A 17,071-nucleotide genomic window follows, 5' to 3' on the forward strand; every position below is an offset into this window, starting at 1 on the left:
GCTTTAAATGTAAAGAAATATTTTCTGTTCTTTAAGAATATGAAAAAGTTTTACTATAGAAAATATTACTAGAGTTCAAAGTGTGGTATAAATTTTAAGATGATATTTTCATATATTTATATGTCAAAAAATTCTCTTTTAATATCAAGATGTTCAGAATATTTTTGACAGTTTTATGTTATAATTATTTTAGCTTTGTAGGTGAAATTTATAAAACTAAAATTACCACCGATTAATATTCAACATTAATAATAGCATTAATACTTTGCATAATCCATGAATATTTTTATTCAGAAAGAGAAGACCTTCCCGAGATATGGTGTTCCCCTCCGAAATGTGCTTCGAATTGTTATCTTCAGCATCTCCCCGACGAACCCTGTCCCGGATGCGTCTGTCTTCCGGAAGGTGAGCGGATATTTTATTATATTTACACCGACGACAAACGTAGTTGGCCGTTGCAATTTGTTCTGAAAACATTAACGAAGCAAGCAGATAACTGCAGGTTTCTAGAAACCATTACTTTCGTATTTGAGTATTTTTGAACTCGTTACTAATACAAGTTTGGGGATGACCTTGGCAATAAAATTCAAATAAGAATTGTGTGGCAAGATGTTTCTAAAATAAAAACTGTTGTCAAACAAGATTAAATCAAGCAATACAGATATTACAAGATCATCCTTGAAGATGGACTAGTAAAGAATTTGAAAGTAATGGTTTCTAAAAGACTGAAGTAGTTAATGGGTGTTTTTGGCCATTTTAAATGGTTATCAGATTTATTATTTTGAATTGTTTTGAGAATGGGATTAATATGTAAATCCAGTGAAAAATCTTGATTTAAAATGGAGTATTATTTAATTTTGAAATTCTGCCATATTCTAAAACTCTGTCTGAGGATTGACAGTTTCTCTTATATTTATCACAATATATATAGACTCATCATATGTCACATTGTGATCATTCTATAAAACAATCTTATATTTCCAGATTTAATGGACAGCTGATAATATTAGGCCATCATTTCCCTCTGATGGTCCTTCGCGTAAAGGATCACTAATATTAATATGTGTATTCGTTGTACTAGTTTCGGTTCTACATTATTTTCATAGTTTCTGTTAACTTGCATTTCAATAAAAGTAAATAATGATTGCTATCAAATGGTGTTCGTATATTGTCACGGTGATGTCTGGTTTTTACCTATTGCGGTCTTTGATCTGATATCTACCAGCCTTCATTTCAATGGATACTTAGAGAACAATCGAGTCAACATTGGTGCGAGATAGACCGTCTTGTCTACTATTCTAGCCCGGTCACGAACAGGGAGAACTGCACGCCCTCATTCTCTGATGTGTCTTTATGGTCTACAGTAAAACCTGGTAGGTGAGCCTATAATTGTTTAAATGCCAGCACCCTGGTGATGACTTGTGGTGTGGCAGTGGGGGTGGTCTGGTAGGCCCTAAGCAGCATTAACCCTTTCCATGCGGAAAACCTTTAGCATTAAGTAAATAGGTGGAATTCGTTATGCGGCGCATTTTTGCACTTTTGGGTAATTTTTTGAATCGCGATATTTCGCTTCAATATCGCGCTATATTCAATCTGTTTTTTGTGTTTGATTAAAAACATATGAAGTTTACGAACAAAATATATAAAGGAACAACACCGGAGTGAAAATAAATTAAAACCAACAACTGTAGTGCCTTTGACCGGTGTGCTTCTCTCCTCTTTCTCTGTAAAACGCAAACGTTTTCGAACCTCGTTGGTTGGAGATGCCCAACGATTTTCGAGTGGCTTAGGAACGGAAAAGACGCTCCAGATAAAAACAGACTTCCAGGAATATACTCTATACCCATCGCCGACCAGAGATAACAGCGAAGCCATCTACATCGGATCCACCAAACGCAACATACACATGAGGATCAAGGACCACAAAGCGGACATATTACACCATAGACAAAACACCGCCCTAGCAGTCTATTCATCCGATCCAGAAATAGAGCCTCTTTTCACCCGTGCCGCAATCATTCACCCCACGTTTCGACAAGATCACCTCAAATGGCTTGAAGCTATATACATCTTACTCAACACCCGCAGTAACACGCACTGCATCAATTTTAAAAAGGAGGTCATCTTATCATCGGCTTGGGAAGCCTTTCTCAACAGATCCCTGACGTAGCGCTATACTCACATCGCGCAAGTCTAATATGACGACATTGGCTGCACGCAACAGCGTTCCAGAATGCAAATTTTTCTAAATCAACGATCAACTTCGACGGGATATTTAAATTTTGTAGAACAGAATTCCGTTACGCCTGAGGAAGAACCAACGAGGTTCGAAAACGTTTGCGTTTCACAGAGAAAGAGGAGAGAAGCACACCGGTCAAAGGCACTACAGTTGTTGGTTTTAATTTATGTTTACGAACAAATTTGAAGGTTACGAACCAAAAAAAAAATTAATTTACAGAGAATTACTGAACTTTGTACATCTGTTAGATAGAAACATCTGTCCTCTATTAAACAAAACAAACTGCAGCTTTCTACCTAGAGTGGGGGAGAAGTTATTGCCATTATTCACACTGTCTCTAATTATTTAGCTGGGAGAGTAGTCGATTGTTATCGTGAAGCGACACCGATTAGTCAGCTGTACAACTGTGTCAGTCGTAGAGCTTTGCTCTTACTTTTGTAAAATAATTAAATGTATTCAAAATATATATGAATTCATTTGACAAAAATTTTAAAGCCAAATTAACAGCGCAAACACCTTCCATAGACATAGGAAGGTGGAGTTTCCCAGGAATATTTATTGCTAGATAGTTTTAAAAACATATTTACTCGCCTAAATATTGTCAAATTAGTTAATTAGAATTAAAAATCGAATTTACAGTGATTGTTTACATTTTACTTTGAAGGTTGGAGGCAGGGCTTTTCGCAGCAATTTTTTCGTTTCATAAGTCTGTGATTAGTTAAAGTAACGTCAACAAAGACAGAAGAGACTCAATAAAACTGTAGAAGGAGTTTCCCTTTGATTGTTTTCAGCCAACTATGTAGTTAACTGCGAAGATTTACTGTAGAATAGTAGGGGATGTATTTACCAAAATATTTATGGCCCAGGGGTGGTAACAAAATATTTATTGGCTTAAACAAAGTCAATCAACATACAGAAGAGCGAATCAAAGCTAAGATCTCTGGAAAACTCAAATATAGCGCAAATTAATCGAATTTTTTAATTGTTACCGATCGGTAAGTTTCGCATCACCGATAAGCGAAGAAGTCACGTGATACACACCGATCAGTAGCTAACCGCATGGAAAAGGTTAAGAGAGTGATCTGTTGGACCCGAGTTGTGCACCATAAAGGACAGAAGTCTCAGAGAAAAGCAAGCAATAGAAATTTGGATAGAATGACGACCAAAGATCCATTTGAGATAAAGGCTTTTATCCCTTTTGGTCTTTTGACTGACTGTTCTGATTGCTAGGTATTCGGAAGGATGAGAAATCACTATCTTTTTTCATTCTCAGGTGGAATTTGAGACTTTCTAAGACAATGCTAAAGTTTGAAACCAATCTGAGTCATTCAGTCTTGGGAACTTAAACACAAAGATTGTTTATGCACTATTCTTTTCTATTTTTAAGAGTTTTAATTCCCTTTTTCCTATAGTAAAACATTTTTAAGCACATTTAGTGAGAGGTTCAGACTTTTTCCAGAACCTCATAAAATGTACATTATTAATAGAGTTAAATAATTTAAACTTTTGCTTATTAATTTCTTTTTAGACATTCATAAACGTCACTGTTCCATGCCGAAATGCGAAGATCCCTGCAGACTCAACACGGATGTACCCGTTGGCGCATGTCCGTCCTGCATCTGTCCGGGTAAATTCATATTTACATTTAAAATCTAATTACCTTATATATCTATTTAAATGATTCTAAGAAGCTGTCAGTTGATAAGTAATATGAAACAAAAAATTTATATTTTAGATATTCCATTTAAAGTTTGGCATTCATTAGATTTTGTTACATTCAGCATTTGTAATTTTCAGTCAATGGTCCTCTCTGCTTAATCTTTGATCGAGAAAATTCCACAAGGTAATTTGTAAGCAACTTATTTTAGCAAAATAAAAATTTATCCATTTGGTCTGTAGGATGTCGAAACACACGACTTCATCTTAGAACAACAAATAAGAGTGTCCACTCTTATTTGCAAATTCATAATCTATAGATGCATACAAAAATTTTGTAGAAATTTGTAATTAGCTTGGATGATTTGATTTCCTGCTGTAGTGCTAACTTTGGCTACCGAATGGATGGCATGATGATAAATTATGATTTGATTTTAAAGAAAACAAGTACTTATCTTTAAAATAAGTACAAATGAACCCATGACAGTATAATATTCTTTGTTTGCCTCATGAACACATGCATTAAAATTTTTTTATCAATTGAAAGGGTCTGATTGAAGGAAGTGTTTAAATTTATTTTTTTTTATACATGGCACAATGTCTCAGTACATGGAAGCAAATGGAATGATGTACTGTGCTTCCGTTCACTTACGGACATTATCACTCGTGTGCAAAGGCACTTAGCCTTGCCAACACAAGGAGGATACCAGGAGAGGAAGCCCTCTCGGTCTCATTACATCTTTATTCACTAAACTTTCTGGAACAAGAGTGACTTTGGCTGTCTGCCAATCTGTCTTCTACTCTCTGCAAGAGCCTGGGAGAAAAGTGTAAAATTTTTAACGACGCGTCTTAATAGCAGAGATTGGGATTCTCTTTCCCTGCCGGTAATTTCTCGTCGATCTTTCGCAGCATCTGCCGACGTCGCAGTCTTTGGTTATTTGTCTCGTTCCGTCTTTTATGTCAGAAGATTGCCCATTAACTGGATCAAAAACATTTAACAGTGGTAACAGTATAAGTTTGCATTTTTCCAAACCATTAAGTATTGCTCTTAATACAGAAAGTAAAGTATTCTAATAAGCCAGTAATAACCAATTTTCCAAAGAGAATTCTGAAAGTTATTTAACTCCCAAAAATTATTTTTCTGTAAATTGAAGCTGCAACTTCAATTTACAATCAAGATAATATTGGACCTCTTCAGTAAAGTCATCATTAAGTAACTTAATTACACTTTTGTAAGCTTATTAAGAATTTGGCTTACAGGTACTTATTATCGCAACACATTCATAAATTTAGATGCAGTATTGTGCTTATTAACTACATTGGCGCACACCTCACAAAAAATTAAAACAAAAATAAAAAATTTATTTAGCCCGTGCCGTCAAAAACAAAATGTTCTATCCGTAAGCAATTTAGAAGACATTCTGTCATTCCGTATTTCTGGATGTAATTATAAAATAAGTGAAAGAGAAGAAAGGAAGGGAGTATTTGAGAAGAAAGTGCATTATGAAAAATAATGAAGTAATTATTATTATTATTATTATTATTATTATCTTTTGAACAGGGTCAAATGAATTGGTAGTGGGCAGATAGGATAATGCAATTCTGTTTAGAAAATATAATATAAACATTTTATTTTACTACCATCTTCAATTTTGATTATTATTATAAGAATTATAATTTAAAATGGATTTTCGAACTGCAATCATTTTTAAAACAAATTAATGTCATTTTGCTAACAAAATCCAAACTACAATAATACCGCTGTGTGTAAACAAAATATGAAATGTTTAAAACAACCTCCCTAGCTTCATCTTTTAACATACAAGTGTATAAAATGCTTATGAAAAGTTTCAGTCCCCTTGGCAAATATATAATCATTTTAATTAGGGGTTAAATCTTTTGTTGGACCGATACAAAAGTAAAAAAGTATCTAGCTTAATGTCAATAATACCTGTGCAGAATATTTCTTGTTTGAAGTGCAGGATGGCAAGAATTATTGCCATACTGCATATGGAGTAAATTAGTGACTATTACTTTAACCACTTATGTCGTCATTGTCGATTGAAGACTTTGAAACTCGTCATTGGATATTGTAGAATCTACTGCTTAGTTCTCTACGACGAATAAGAGCTAATGCATGCTAAACCTGACAGTTCTGTGCGTGTTATGTGGAAGGGAGGGTATGGCCGGATATTTTAAATAGGAGCATCTAATAATATCAATTAAAATGTGGAATGACATACAAAAAAAGGAGATATGCATATATCTTATGGTTTTGGGAAAAATTGCAAGGTGTGTAAAGAATTTTGCGATTTTTTCATTTGTCTAAACTTCTTTAAAAATCTATTAGACGGTTTTCGTATTACAGTTTAAAACATTTGAAAGGGACGTGGATTATTTGCAGAAAATCTTAATATGTCTGGAATAATGATAGAATAAATGGAAGCAATTCTAACTATCATTAGATTAATCTATAACAATTATCTGAATGAATTTATATATAAATCATAAATCGGATTACGAGCAGTAAATATTCTCAGTTGGCACAATGATACTAGACATAAGTTATTAATTTAATCTCAAACAAAGAAATTTAATAATTCTTACATTTACTTATTACAATTCAAGTTATTTTAATAATATTTTATAAATTACAGGTGACAGTGTCCATAAATACTGTTCTCCTCCAAAATGCAAAGAGCCCTGTCTAATACAGAGAAACGTGATTCCCGGAGAATGTCCCGGATGCATTTGTCCAAGTAAGATCCGACAAAACTAGTAATTTTTCTAATTCGGTTTAATTCTAAATAATGCCGAGATGTTGTCACTTTACATTCTGGATAAATGGATGCAGGGGACAAATGACCACTTGTTTGATGTTCTTGAAAAATTTAATTTGTTAAATGGCATAAAAACTACATTAAAAATATAATTAATATATTTTAATTAAGACAATTTCTAAAATTTGAAATAATTACATTAAACTTTCATTTATTACAAAAGATGTAACAACAGAACACCAGAAATACAAAAAATACTGCTCACCTCCTTTATGTCCTGATCAGTGCACAGTGCAGAAGGATCTGCCTCCTGGAGAATGCCCTGGATGTGACTGCCCGGGTATGTAAACTGTAATTAAAATTATTAATTTTTTTTTATTTATCTTTATGATCAATTTATTTTTTTAAATTTAGATGGACGGTTACACTGTTCGCCTCCCAGATGCGATTCACCCTGCCGCACCCACGTTGTTACACCTGGAGGATGCCCTATCTGTTTGTGTCCTGGTAAGTGTATTTGTTGTTATTACACATCACAAAATTTGGGCACCACCCCAATTTTGGAAGAATACGGTGAAATTTGCTCTAAACATTACACGAGACCTCCTTTCAAAACATAATTAATGGACTACTGCTATAGGCAATAGCTTTTAAATGTACCACTTTGAGATAATCTCAATACTCTGTTACACAATCTGAAACTTTGTGACGTGCATGGTCTGTCCTCTCCTACTCGGCAGTGATAACTTTCTGGAGTGATAGAGGTGTATGGTTTGTTGTAGCATGTCCCAGATATGCTTTATGGAAGTCTGTGTGTGGAGATTTCATGGGTCACTTGATCTGTCCTCCTGCTGCAAGTGTGTGTTTACAAAATGCCCATGCTGACAGGGTGTCAAAGACATGCAACACGTCCAGACTCTCGTCCCACTTGTCGAGTGTCAGACTGCACTGTGCCATCATTGTAAGATCCCACTCATTTGTATCAAGCTTTATGGTGATGCTGGTTGAGTGTTCTAGCTCAAAAATCATCATGTAATGCATTGATACGGAATGAGTTTCTGAATGCCACTGGAGTGGCATTTGGAAACTCTGAACAGAGCCCTCTCAAAGTAACCTCAGAATTATGACTCTGCAAAAGTGTCACATACCAAGTCCCAAGTTTGATTTTCTTACATGTGGTTGACCAGTGCAATACCTATCATCAATACATCCAGTGTTTTGGAATCTTTGCCAATATGCAAAACAGCACTGTGGCCTCTCCCAGGATTCAAGCATTTCACAATAAGGTCTGTCAGTATGAAAGATTGCAAGCCGTAATCTGCGAGCTATCAAAACGGAGTAATGGATCGACGAGGCATAATTTCAATACTCCTCTTGGGAGGTTGCACGTAGTCTTGTTAGATTGACTATCATAAAATGGTTTGGGCTCAGCTGGTTCATTGAAGCCAGTTCAGAGGTGGTGACAAACTTTGGCTAAGATTTAATAAATATACACATGCTATAAAGATGTTATGTTTAGTTACTGTATTATCAGGTGACAAATGCATGAATAGAAGAGACTAAACAGTCCAAGACGGATAAAGATAACTAAAGAATAGTAAGCTGTAAGCTTTCAAAGAAACCATTGTTTGCCATTGCATAAATAGAATGCAGTCTGGTAGTGATATTTTGAAGTGTCATGTGATACAGTTCTAGAATGACAAGGAAAGGGGGCTTACTGTGAAACTAGACAAGTTCTACTTAATAAAGAATTGAATGCTAATTGTGAAAATGTCCTCCTTTATCTCACTATTGGAAGTTTAAAGTTGACAATGCACGTAGAAAAGACTAAAGCCTTCTGATAGATTGTCCTCTGTAGCAAAGAGGTTTCAAGTTATGTAAACTATGTAATAAGTTACAGATTTGTGATTGAACACCTCTCTAATGCTGTCTTTGTTTTTAATATTTTATACAATAAAAATGCAAAAATTTTAGAGATCCAACCTACTTAGAAGGAAGAAACAATTTTTTTTCTTTATTTTAAGATTTTATCCTGGAACCTCTCTCAGTAGAAGCAGCTGCATACATCATCAACTTTAATTGCCAATTTCTTTAAAACCAGGATGATACCGAGGTAAACAAGGGCATTTTTAGAGTCTGCATAAAAGAAAACGTGCCACGAGATAAAAAAATGTCTTTGACCCGTTAACTGTTTGGAGAAATAATGTAATGTAATGAATGGCCCATTCGACAACCAATGCTCTTAATTTCAAATATTAATGATGATGTAACATTCTTTGCTATTAAAAACAACAAAATCTAAAGGAGTCAATGCCCATAGAGGTATTCCTAAATGAAAGTGTGTACTATAAATAGAAGAGGTGATGGGAATTGTGTAAATTTTTTGTATTTTGTGGTGATTAATTTAATAACTAAAATATGGAAACCGAAGAGAAACACCAAAAGTGCAATACCATTTATCATCCAACATTTTTGGACCTTGTAAAGAAACTCTAGTATGAGGTTTTTCTTAAAATTCAAACTAGAAATGTCAGTACTAGACTTTCTGATTACAGCTGAAGAGAATATTGCAGAAACTGGATAACAATAAATTCCACTACAAATTCTTTGAAAAAAGTCAAAAATATTCATAATTGTGAACACCCTCCAAGACAGCTTAGTGCAAAAGCTGTAAATATAGGAATAGGATAGGAATTGGGGTCCATTCTGAGACAGAGGCCATTCATTAACTACTTTAAGATATTTCTTCCAATAGTTCTTGTAATGGGAAAACCTTTACCCATTTACTATAAAGTATTTCAGTCATTACTGACTACAAGTTACCATTTCTTGAATCTTAATATTGTACACTATTCATTTTTAATCTGTTATAAAAACAAGCTTCTTAATGTTATTTGGACCATTTATTTTGAAAGTGGTGTAAGTCCATTTTTGGAAAAAATTGAGAAATCACACAATATACATACAATTTAGTGTGAACTTATTATTTATGAACAATTCACACTTAGCATTTTAAGATAACCGTATGCTTTGATCGATTAAAAATTTGTCGGTAAACGACATTGCGTAACCGTCGATTACGAAAGTGGAGTAAGTCCATTTTCTGCAGTCTAATTAAGCACTTGGGTTGTCCATAAATTACATCTGCATTTTTACTGAAATTTTTACACCCCCCCTCACGTCCCAGTTTGTCCAAGTTTTTGTAACCCCTTCCCCTCTTTGAACGTCTAACATAACGCAACCCTTGTTAAAACCTTCATCACTTTATGAATGATAGATACCATAAGTAGAAATGTAACACAAGAAACTTTATACATTTTATTATATTTATTTCAAACTGTATAAAATTTAATGAAATAAATGGATGTCCCCTAATGCTCAAACCCCCTTGTCCAACTTTTTAAGTGAAGGGTTGACCCCCTCCCTTGCTTCCAGTGTGGACAGCCCCTTACAACAGAGTAAAACTATGAATTTTATCAACAAATGTACAATTTAATGGAATGGAAAAAACATCCATGTAATGAACCTAAATGGTAAGCTCATAATAATGATAATTTTATTGTTAAGTAAATATTTTTAATAAAATAGTTTATCATGTTAAGAATTAACAACACTACATATAATAGCAAGAAATAAAATTGAGTTTTACATAATAAAATTTTACAGTTCAATAATTATGAAAGTGGTGTAAGTCCATTTATGGCTTAGAAAGAATATATTAGTTTAGTTAAATAAAGTGTACTGTGTGAATTTATATTTTTGAATCAACTAAAATGCAAATGTTTTAAATATCTAAAAAAAAAGAAAAAATGGAAAAGCCTAAATATTTTTCGAGACAAGCAACGTCTCGTCTCCAATAAAAATGAGGTTCTTAAAATGACTAGTGTACAATACTAAGAATACATATACGGAGTCACTCGTAAGCAGGAGGAGGCAAATTATGTGGAGAAGTTTTTCCTTAAGGTTGGTGTTTCTTTCTACTTAATTAAAACGTATGAAATTTCGGGTTTTGCTAACGAGGGGACGGTGGGACGTCGGGCTCGCCGATTTTGATCAAACTCGATTAGGTTATAGTGCATCCCCAACCGCTGATACGTGCTAAGCAGAAAGGCATAATACTTGACGAGTTTGATAAAAATTGGTGACCCCAATGTGGTGCCATCTCCTCGAAAGACCTAAAGCAAGAGAACATTGGATTTTATAAACCACGAAACTCAAGTTTCACTATCACTGAGACCGAGCACACGTGTAAAGTGATAACCTTATGTATGTAGCTGACTCGGAAGACAATATTCTTTTATATATTACTGTGTGTGCTTAAATGCATTTCTTCCGACATCCATTTATAGGAAAAAATCCTAAATAACTTATCACTACACCCAATGAGTATATAATAAATCACCAAACGATCGCTTAAATATCGGGCTTAAATGATTGGTACAAAGTAATATATAGCTGGCCGTGGGCGTAGGAGTCGTCCACAGTCAGTGCCGTATTTAACCAAGTAAGGTTATATCTAAATTAATATACTTCTGTAAGCGAAGACTCGCTCTGGGTCCTGGTGGCGTAACTGGCAAGCAGAGGTTGCGGGTTCGAGCCCCGTCCCGGGTCAGTTCTTTTATTCCAGAAAAATAAATAATTAAATAAAATTTTAGAACCAATTATAATTATTAATTTCTTAAGAGATGGCACCTAATTATAATTGGTTCTATCTCTTAAGAAATTAATAATTATAATTGGTTCTAAAATTTTATTTAATTTATTTTTCTGGAATAAAAGAACTGACCCGGGACGGGGCTCGAACCCGCAACCTCTGCTTGCCGTGCGGTGCGCTTGCCAGTTACGCCACCCGGACCCAGAGCGAGTCTTCGCTTCCAGAAGTATATTAATTTAGATATAACCTTACTTGGTTAAATACGGCACAGGCTGGGGACGACTCCTACGCCCACGGCCAAAGAACATCTCCACGACGGCACTCGGCCAGCTATATATTACTTTGTACCAATCATTTAAGTAGCCCTAAATAACTTAATCATATTATAAATAGAACATGAATAATGAAATAGAATTGTATCTTACTTAATCTCTATTTGTATAATCTCTAATAAGAGTTAACATAAATGAAAAATAATGTAACTATTGATTTTTGATTCAGTTATATTTAGCTGTGTGTTGCTACCTCATAAAAGCTCATTAAGTTGATTATTTCAAGAGACAATACTTTAGCATAAATATCGTCCAAGTCTCTTGTCGTAATAACATTTTTGAAAAATCATATTGTTATAATTCCCAATTTTATGCAAACTAAAGCAATTAATTTCTTTGCAGATAATTTACAGAAGCACTGTTCCATGCCCAACTGCCAACCTCCCTGTGAAGTGCAAAGATCAGTGGTGTACGGAGAATGTCCGGGATGCATCTGTCCCGTCGCCTAAAACGAGCAGCCATTACCAATTACTCTAACCAAACTAAATATCAGGAGGGGTGTAAAATATTGTGAGCATTAATCATTTTATAAATGTATGCATAACATCTTTGTTTGAAATAAAAATGATAATTACATTGTAAATTATTGGATTTAAATGTTACTTACACCATCTTTTCTTATTCAAATGTTCACTGTAAATTTATGAAAGCATTTATGTGCAATTTTACATTAAAAACCTAAAAAATGTTTTTTTCCCCTCAAATTAACATCAATTTCACTAACGTCCTATAACTACACATCATCTATTATATATATATATGTTAGTCAAAACCTGTTTTTAGTTAGAACACGTTGAAACTAGTTTATACTGGATGTCTTTGTTAAAACCCATTTTGTCTAATTAAGACTTCCAGTATAAACTAGTTTCAACTAGTTAAAATGCATCCTAACTAAAAACTGGTTTTGACTGCAACATATAGAGTGATTCGGGGTAAGATGCCTACTTTTTGATATTTTCAAACGGTGACGTCAGATATTGTCACGTGTTTGTATGACGAAGCGTTGGGCCAATATCGAGTGCGGAAAATCTGTAGTTCGCTACCGTTACCTCATTTTCTACATCCGAGAAGAATAAAAGCAAGATAAGAACGAAGTTTTTGTTGCGAAATGTTTCTAGAGTCATTTTAAAACTAAAAGCTAAAATAGAATTTATTAAAAATTGCAAAAAACAATTAATGTGCGAGTTAAGGTTCTAAAGTTTCCATTGTGAACTACTGCCGATCTCGATCAGACATGCTAGAACACGTGACTCCGCAAGGCACCTTACCCTGACAAATGGAAAAGATGCCATATTTTTCTTGGGATAACATGCCTATTTTTTGTTAATTGAATTCCAATATGCCTATTTTAAATAAATTTTTGTTTTCTCGTTTTATTGCAGGATAATGATATATAAGGACTTCTCAAAAAGGTTTTTGGACTGAAAAAAGCTTTCAGCTAGCTTTAGAGCACGTTAGAATGGGTGGAAACTTAACAATACTTATACTGTGCTGTTACACTCATCATGAAGTACTTTGTACTACATACGCAATAAATTAAATTTGGTTAAGATATTCGAAAGTTAATTTTATGCAATTATATTTGTTATCTTACCCTAATGGCATTTGGCATCTCACCCGGATACTTGGGGTGAGATGCCTAAAATGCCAGACGGTAAAAAAGTCGTCATTGCAAACACAATATACAATTATTTTTCATATACTCCAAACTTTTATTTGAAAAACATGCTCAAGAATATGATATTTTCGTTACAGGCCTCCAAAACCCAAATTATCGCTATAGTTTCCTTCATAAGCGAAATGTTAGGCATCTTCCCCCGAATCACTATACATAACTTTATTTATTTCCCCAAACATATTTATGTAGCTAAAATTAGTTTTAACTAATGTTAAAAGTTAAAACTAGTTTTATCTAAAATCAAAATATGTACAGCAGTAAATTAACTAGACAAAACCCATTTTGTCTAGTTAAAACTAGAATTTACTGCTAGTCAAAAATGAATTTGAGTTAAAACTAGCTTTAACTAGACAAAACGGGTTTTAACAAAGACATCCAGTATAAACTAGTTAAAATGCGTTCTAACTAAAAACAGGTTTTGACTGTAACGTATATATATACAGTGGTGATATTCGAAATATTTAACAAAGGGTTCGCTAGCAGAAAATTTTTTCCTAACAATCACCGACACAACAAAATAGAAGTTCTGGCTATAAATAAACACAATACCTTTTCTTGCGATATATCTAATAATCAGTGGCGTATTTGGAACGTAAGGGGCCCTGGGCAAAGACCAGGTAACAATAGTATATTAGTGCTGTCGACCTTTTTTGTTTTTCTTTTATGAGGAGAAATTTTTCACCCGAATGGCACTGCTGATAATAGACAGATGTCATCGTCTCTCAAAATACAATATCCTTTTTATTTCGCTGTCCATAGCCCGACACGCGTTCCATGGCCATCTTGTATTATCTCGCGTGCGAGATTGTGGGATCTCTCTTATGACTGGATCTAGTTTCAAGAACTCTCTTGAATCGATCGCGATTAAACCTTGTTTCGGTCGAGAGAGATCGCACCAAGGCATAGTCCCCGACCTTGCTCACAATCTAGATTGAAATGCTCGGTGTGAACGGGGTACAAGGCTCTAGTTTAGTAGTGTTACAGAGTATAATACGTATATTTTAATATATTTTTTAAAAGAAACAAAACCACTGAGAAATGTTACGTGTTTTTAACAAGGTTCGGGAAACTGAAAATTTTACCAATGGGTTCGGCCGAACCTGTGCGAACCCGCCGAATATCACCACTGTATGTATGTATGTATATATATATATATATATATATATATATATATAAAACTATACATTATTTATGACCAACTAAAAGAATTTCTATATCTTCCTTATATCAGCAACATGATAACAGTTGCAATATTTTTAATTTTGTAGTTGTCAAAATACAGTAGATCAGTAGACTATTTACTGTAATTACAGATTTAAGTTGTTTAGCAGATTCAAAACATACTTCATCATTTTATCAAATTAATCTATTTTGTACATCTATAAACACACTTTAAATTATTCCAGTAACTTAAATTCTCCTACATTAAATATTAATTTAAGGCCGTGGTCTGCGGAACTCAGGTGTTCCTTGAAGCCACTTCAAGCGTTCTGCGAAAAAATCAAATATACAACTAAAAATTGTCAAAAAAGAAAAATCGAATCAATGTACAATAACTTTTGTATGGGAATGTAATCAGCAAATGCCAATGATGTCATATACAAGACCGAATGCACTCTTGATTTCAAAAAGGTTTGCCACCTCCCGTTTTAAAGCCAGTGTATTGTAAGTGTTCCAAGGAAAAAAAAAATGTCAAAGGTTAGCGTTCTCTGACTTCAAAAAAGATTGAGAACCACAGATTTAAGGTGTGTGTTTATTATATTGACATTTTCCTCCAGTTCTTTAGTCAATCGGCAATTTTAAGGCAAATGTTATATATAGAAACAGAGTGTAACCAGGAACTGACGAAATCTATGCTGGAAATGGTGGGCACTCGCTTTAGCTCCGTCGTCCCAGCAGGCGATACCCTCGAGGCAATCGAGCCGAAGCAACCGGGGAGGGGGGACAAGGAGAATTGCCTCCGTACGGGTCAAGCAACGGAAGCAGGAAGTCGGGCTACTTATCTACATATTCTATTAGCTACTAAACCTATATAAATTTCTAAACAAAAAATTTACAGGGTGTAAAAGAACTCTGTGCCAATATTTAGGAATAGGGTCAGAAAATAAGCTTAAAATTCTCTATAAAGTTTTCAAAACTTGCTTAGTTTTTGAGATTTGGCAGGAAAAAACAAAAAACAAAATTTTAAACCAACAAAAAGAAACAGTTTGTTTTCCACTTGTGTTACCAACACTTACAAACTGAAGCTTTGTCTTTTGAATACGTGGAAATCAAACAGATTAAACCAAGTATTTGGCTTCAACTGTTTGTAGAAGTAAACATAAGCATCCATTGAAGACATTTTGAGCAATCCTTGTAAATTATTCTGTTTAATCTTGTAAAAGACAAAATGACGTTCAAAATAAATTTACATTGAAAAACTCTTGCTTCCTGGCTATTTATTTTTTTTATCATAAAACAGGCAAATTCTGCAAAATGGATAAAGCTTTGTTCTCATATTTTCAGACTGATTCTAAGGTAAAAAAATTAAGCTTGAAATCCTCTATAAATATTTTCAACCTCTGTTCTCGAGATATAGCCTTTGCAAGGTAATTTCAAAAACAAGCAAACTGGATTTTGAAAAATTTTTACAGAGGATTTTAAGCTTATTTTTGACCTTTGCCAATATTTTTGGATAGATTCTAAGTTTTTTACACCCGGTATATGAACAAGTGGGCAAAGCTCGTGGGGCGAGTGACAGATAGTCTCCTAGCATAATATAAAGCTTTGTTTATTATAATTCGGAGTTAACCGTTATTGTTATTTTAGCTACCGGTACCTGTTTACCATCTTAATCGGTGCTTTAAATACCATTTTAATCGTTATTTGCTCATTGTATGGTGGATTAAATTGCCAATATTTCTTATCGCAATTATATTCTAGATGTTGCCGAAAGTGATTGCAGGCAGATTACATACTAATTAAGAACTAAATCACTGTTATTTTTAGGACCTGACATTTTATTAAATGAAAAATATTTTCAGTAAAAATCCTTATTAATTTTGAATTTCTTCTAATTTAAATATTCTATCTGAACGGTTACAATTTTCGAATTTGAAATCCACGCAATAAGAACATGTGAAATAATATAAATAAGATGAAACATTGTTCTTGAATTTTTACAAAATTCTAACACACATAATTAGGCAAAATTTTGACATTAACCTTTTGCAGACAGAAGAGAAATCAATGAAATTTGTCAACTGTATCCAGGAACTGCCAATTTCACAAGCATGCTGTGTATTATTAATGTTAATGCCTTTCCAAAACATTTTATAAAATTGCTCTAAAATTCTTATTGGGGCATAACCATTCCACTCTTTCAATGGATTTATTCTGTAATACGTCTGTATATAAAGCTTTCCTAGACAAGGCATTGGTTATAACCTCTTTAGAAGCATTGGACTAATGTTCTTCTTTTTCTCTTAGAAACTGATGTAATAGGTGGAACCAATACAATATAAATTAACTAAAGGTTTAACTGTAAATTAACTGAATAGTTTAAAGGTTTTAATGGAGTTATTTAATAGTTTATTACCAGCTTAAAAAAATTCAATAAATTAACTAAATTTATTAATAAGAAAGATTTGTAAATGCTATTTTTATCTACTTTTTTCAATGTTATCTGACCGAAGATCTGCAAAACAATAACTCTTGATTATTATATCTATTGGCAAGTCTTTAATTAGAGAT

At 33.7% G+C, this 17,071-nt stretch overlaps 2 protein-coding genes across 3 annotated transcripts in view; one reads left to right on the top strand and one right to left on the bottom strand.

Moving 5' to 3' along the window:
• The window catches only part of LOC136990713 (kielin/chordin-like protein), a 75,909-nt gene extending 63,665 nt beyond the window's left edge, over positions 1–12,244 (top strand). For both annotated transcript variants that reach the window (XM_067289126.1, XM_067289127.1), the window contains 6 exons: positions 295–405; positions 3,768–3,866; positions 6,553–6,654; positions 6,899–7,015; positions 7,090–7,182; positions 12,004–12,244. In XM_067289126.1, coding sequence (XP_067145227.1) covers positions 295–405; positions 3,768–3,866; positions 6,553–6,654; positions 6,899–7,015; positions 7,090–7,182; positions 12,004–12,110 — 629 coding nt within the window. In that variant the 3' untranslated portion in view covers positions 12,111–12,244. The remainder of the gene's footprint in view (positions 1–294; positions 406–3,767; positions 3,867–6,552; positions 6,655–6,898; positions 7,016–7,089; positions 7,183–12,003) is intronic.
• LOC136990754 (HIG1 domain family member 1A, mitochondrial-like) overlaps positions 1–17,071 on the bottom strand; it is a 330,009-nt gene that overhangs the window by 179,150 nt on the left and 133,788 nt on the right. The window lies entirely within an intron of this gene.

The sequence above is a fragment of the Centruroides vittatus genome, unplaced genomic scaffold, assembly GCF_030686945.1.
Source record: "Centruroides vittatus isolate TY-2023 unplaced genomic scaffold, ASM3068694v2 contig_134, whole genome shotgun sequence".
In the NCBI taxonomy this organism is placed as follows: Eukaryota; Metazoa; Arthropoda; class Arachnida; order Scorpiones; family Buthidae; genus Centruroides; species Centruroides vittatus.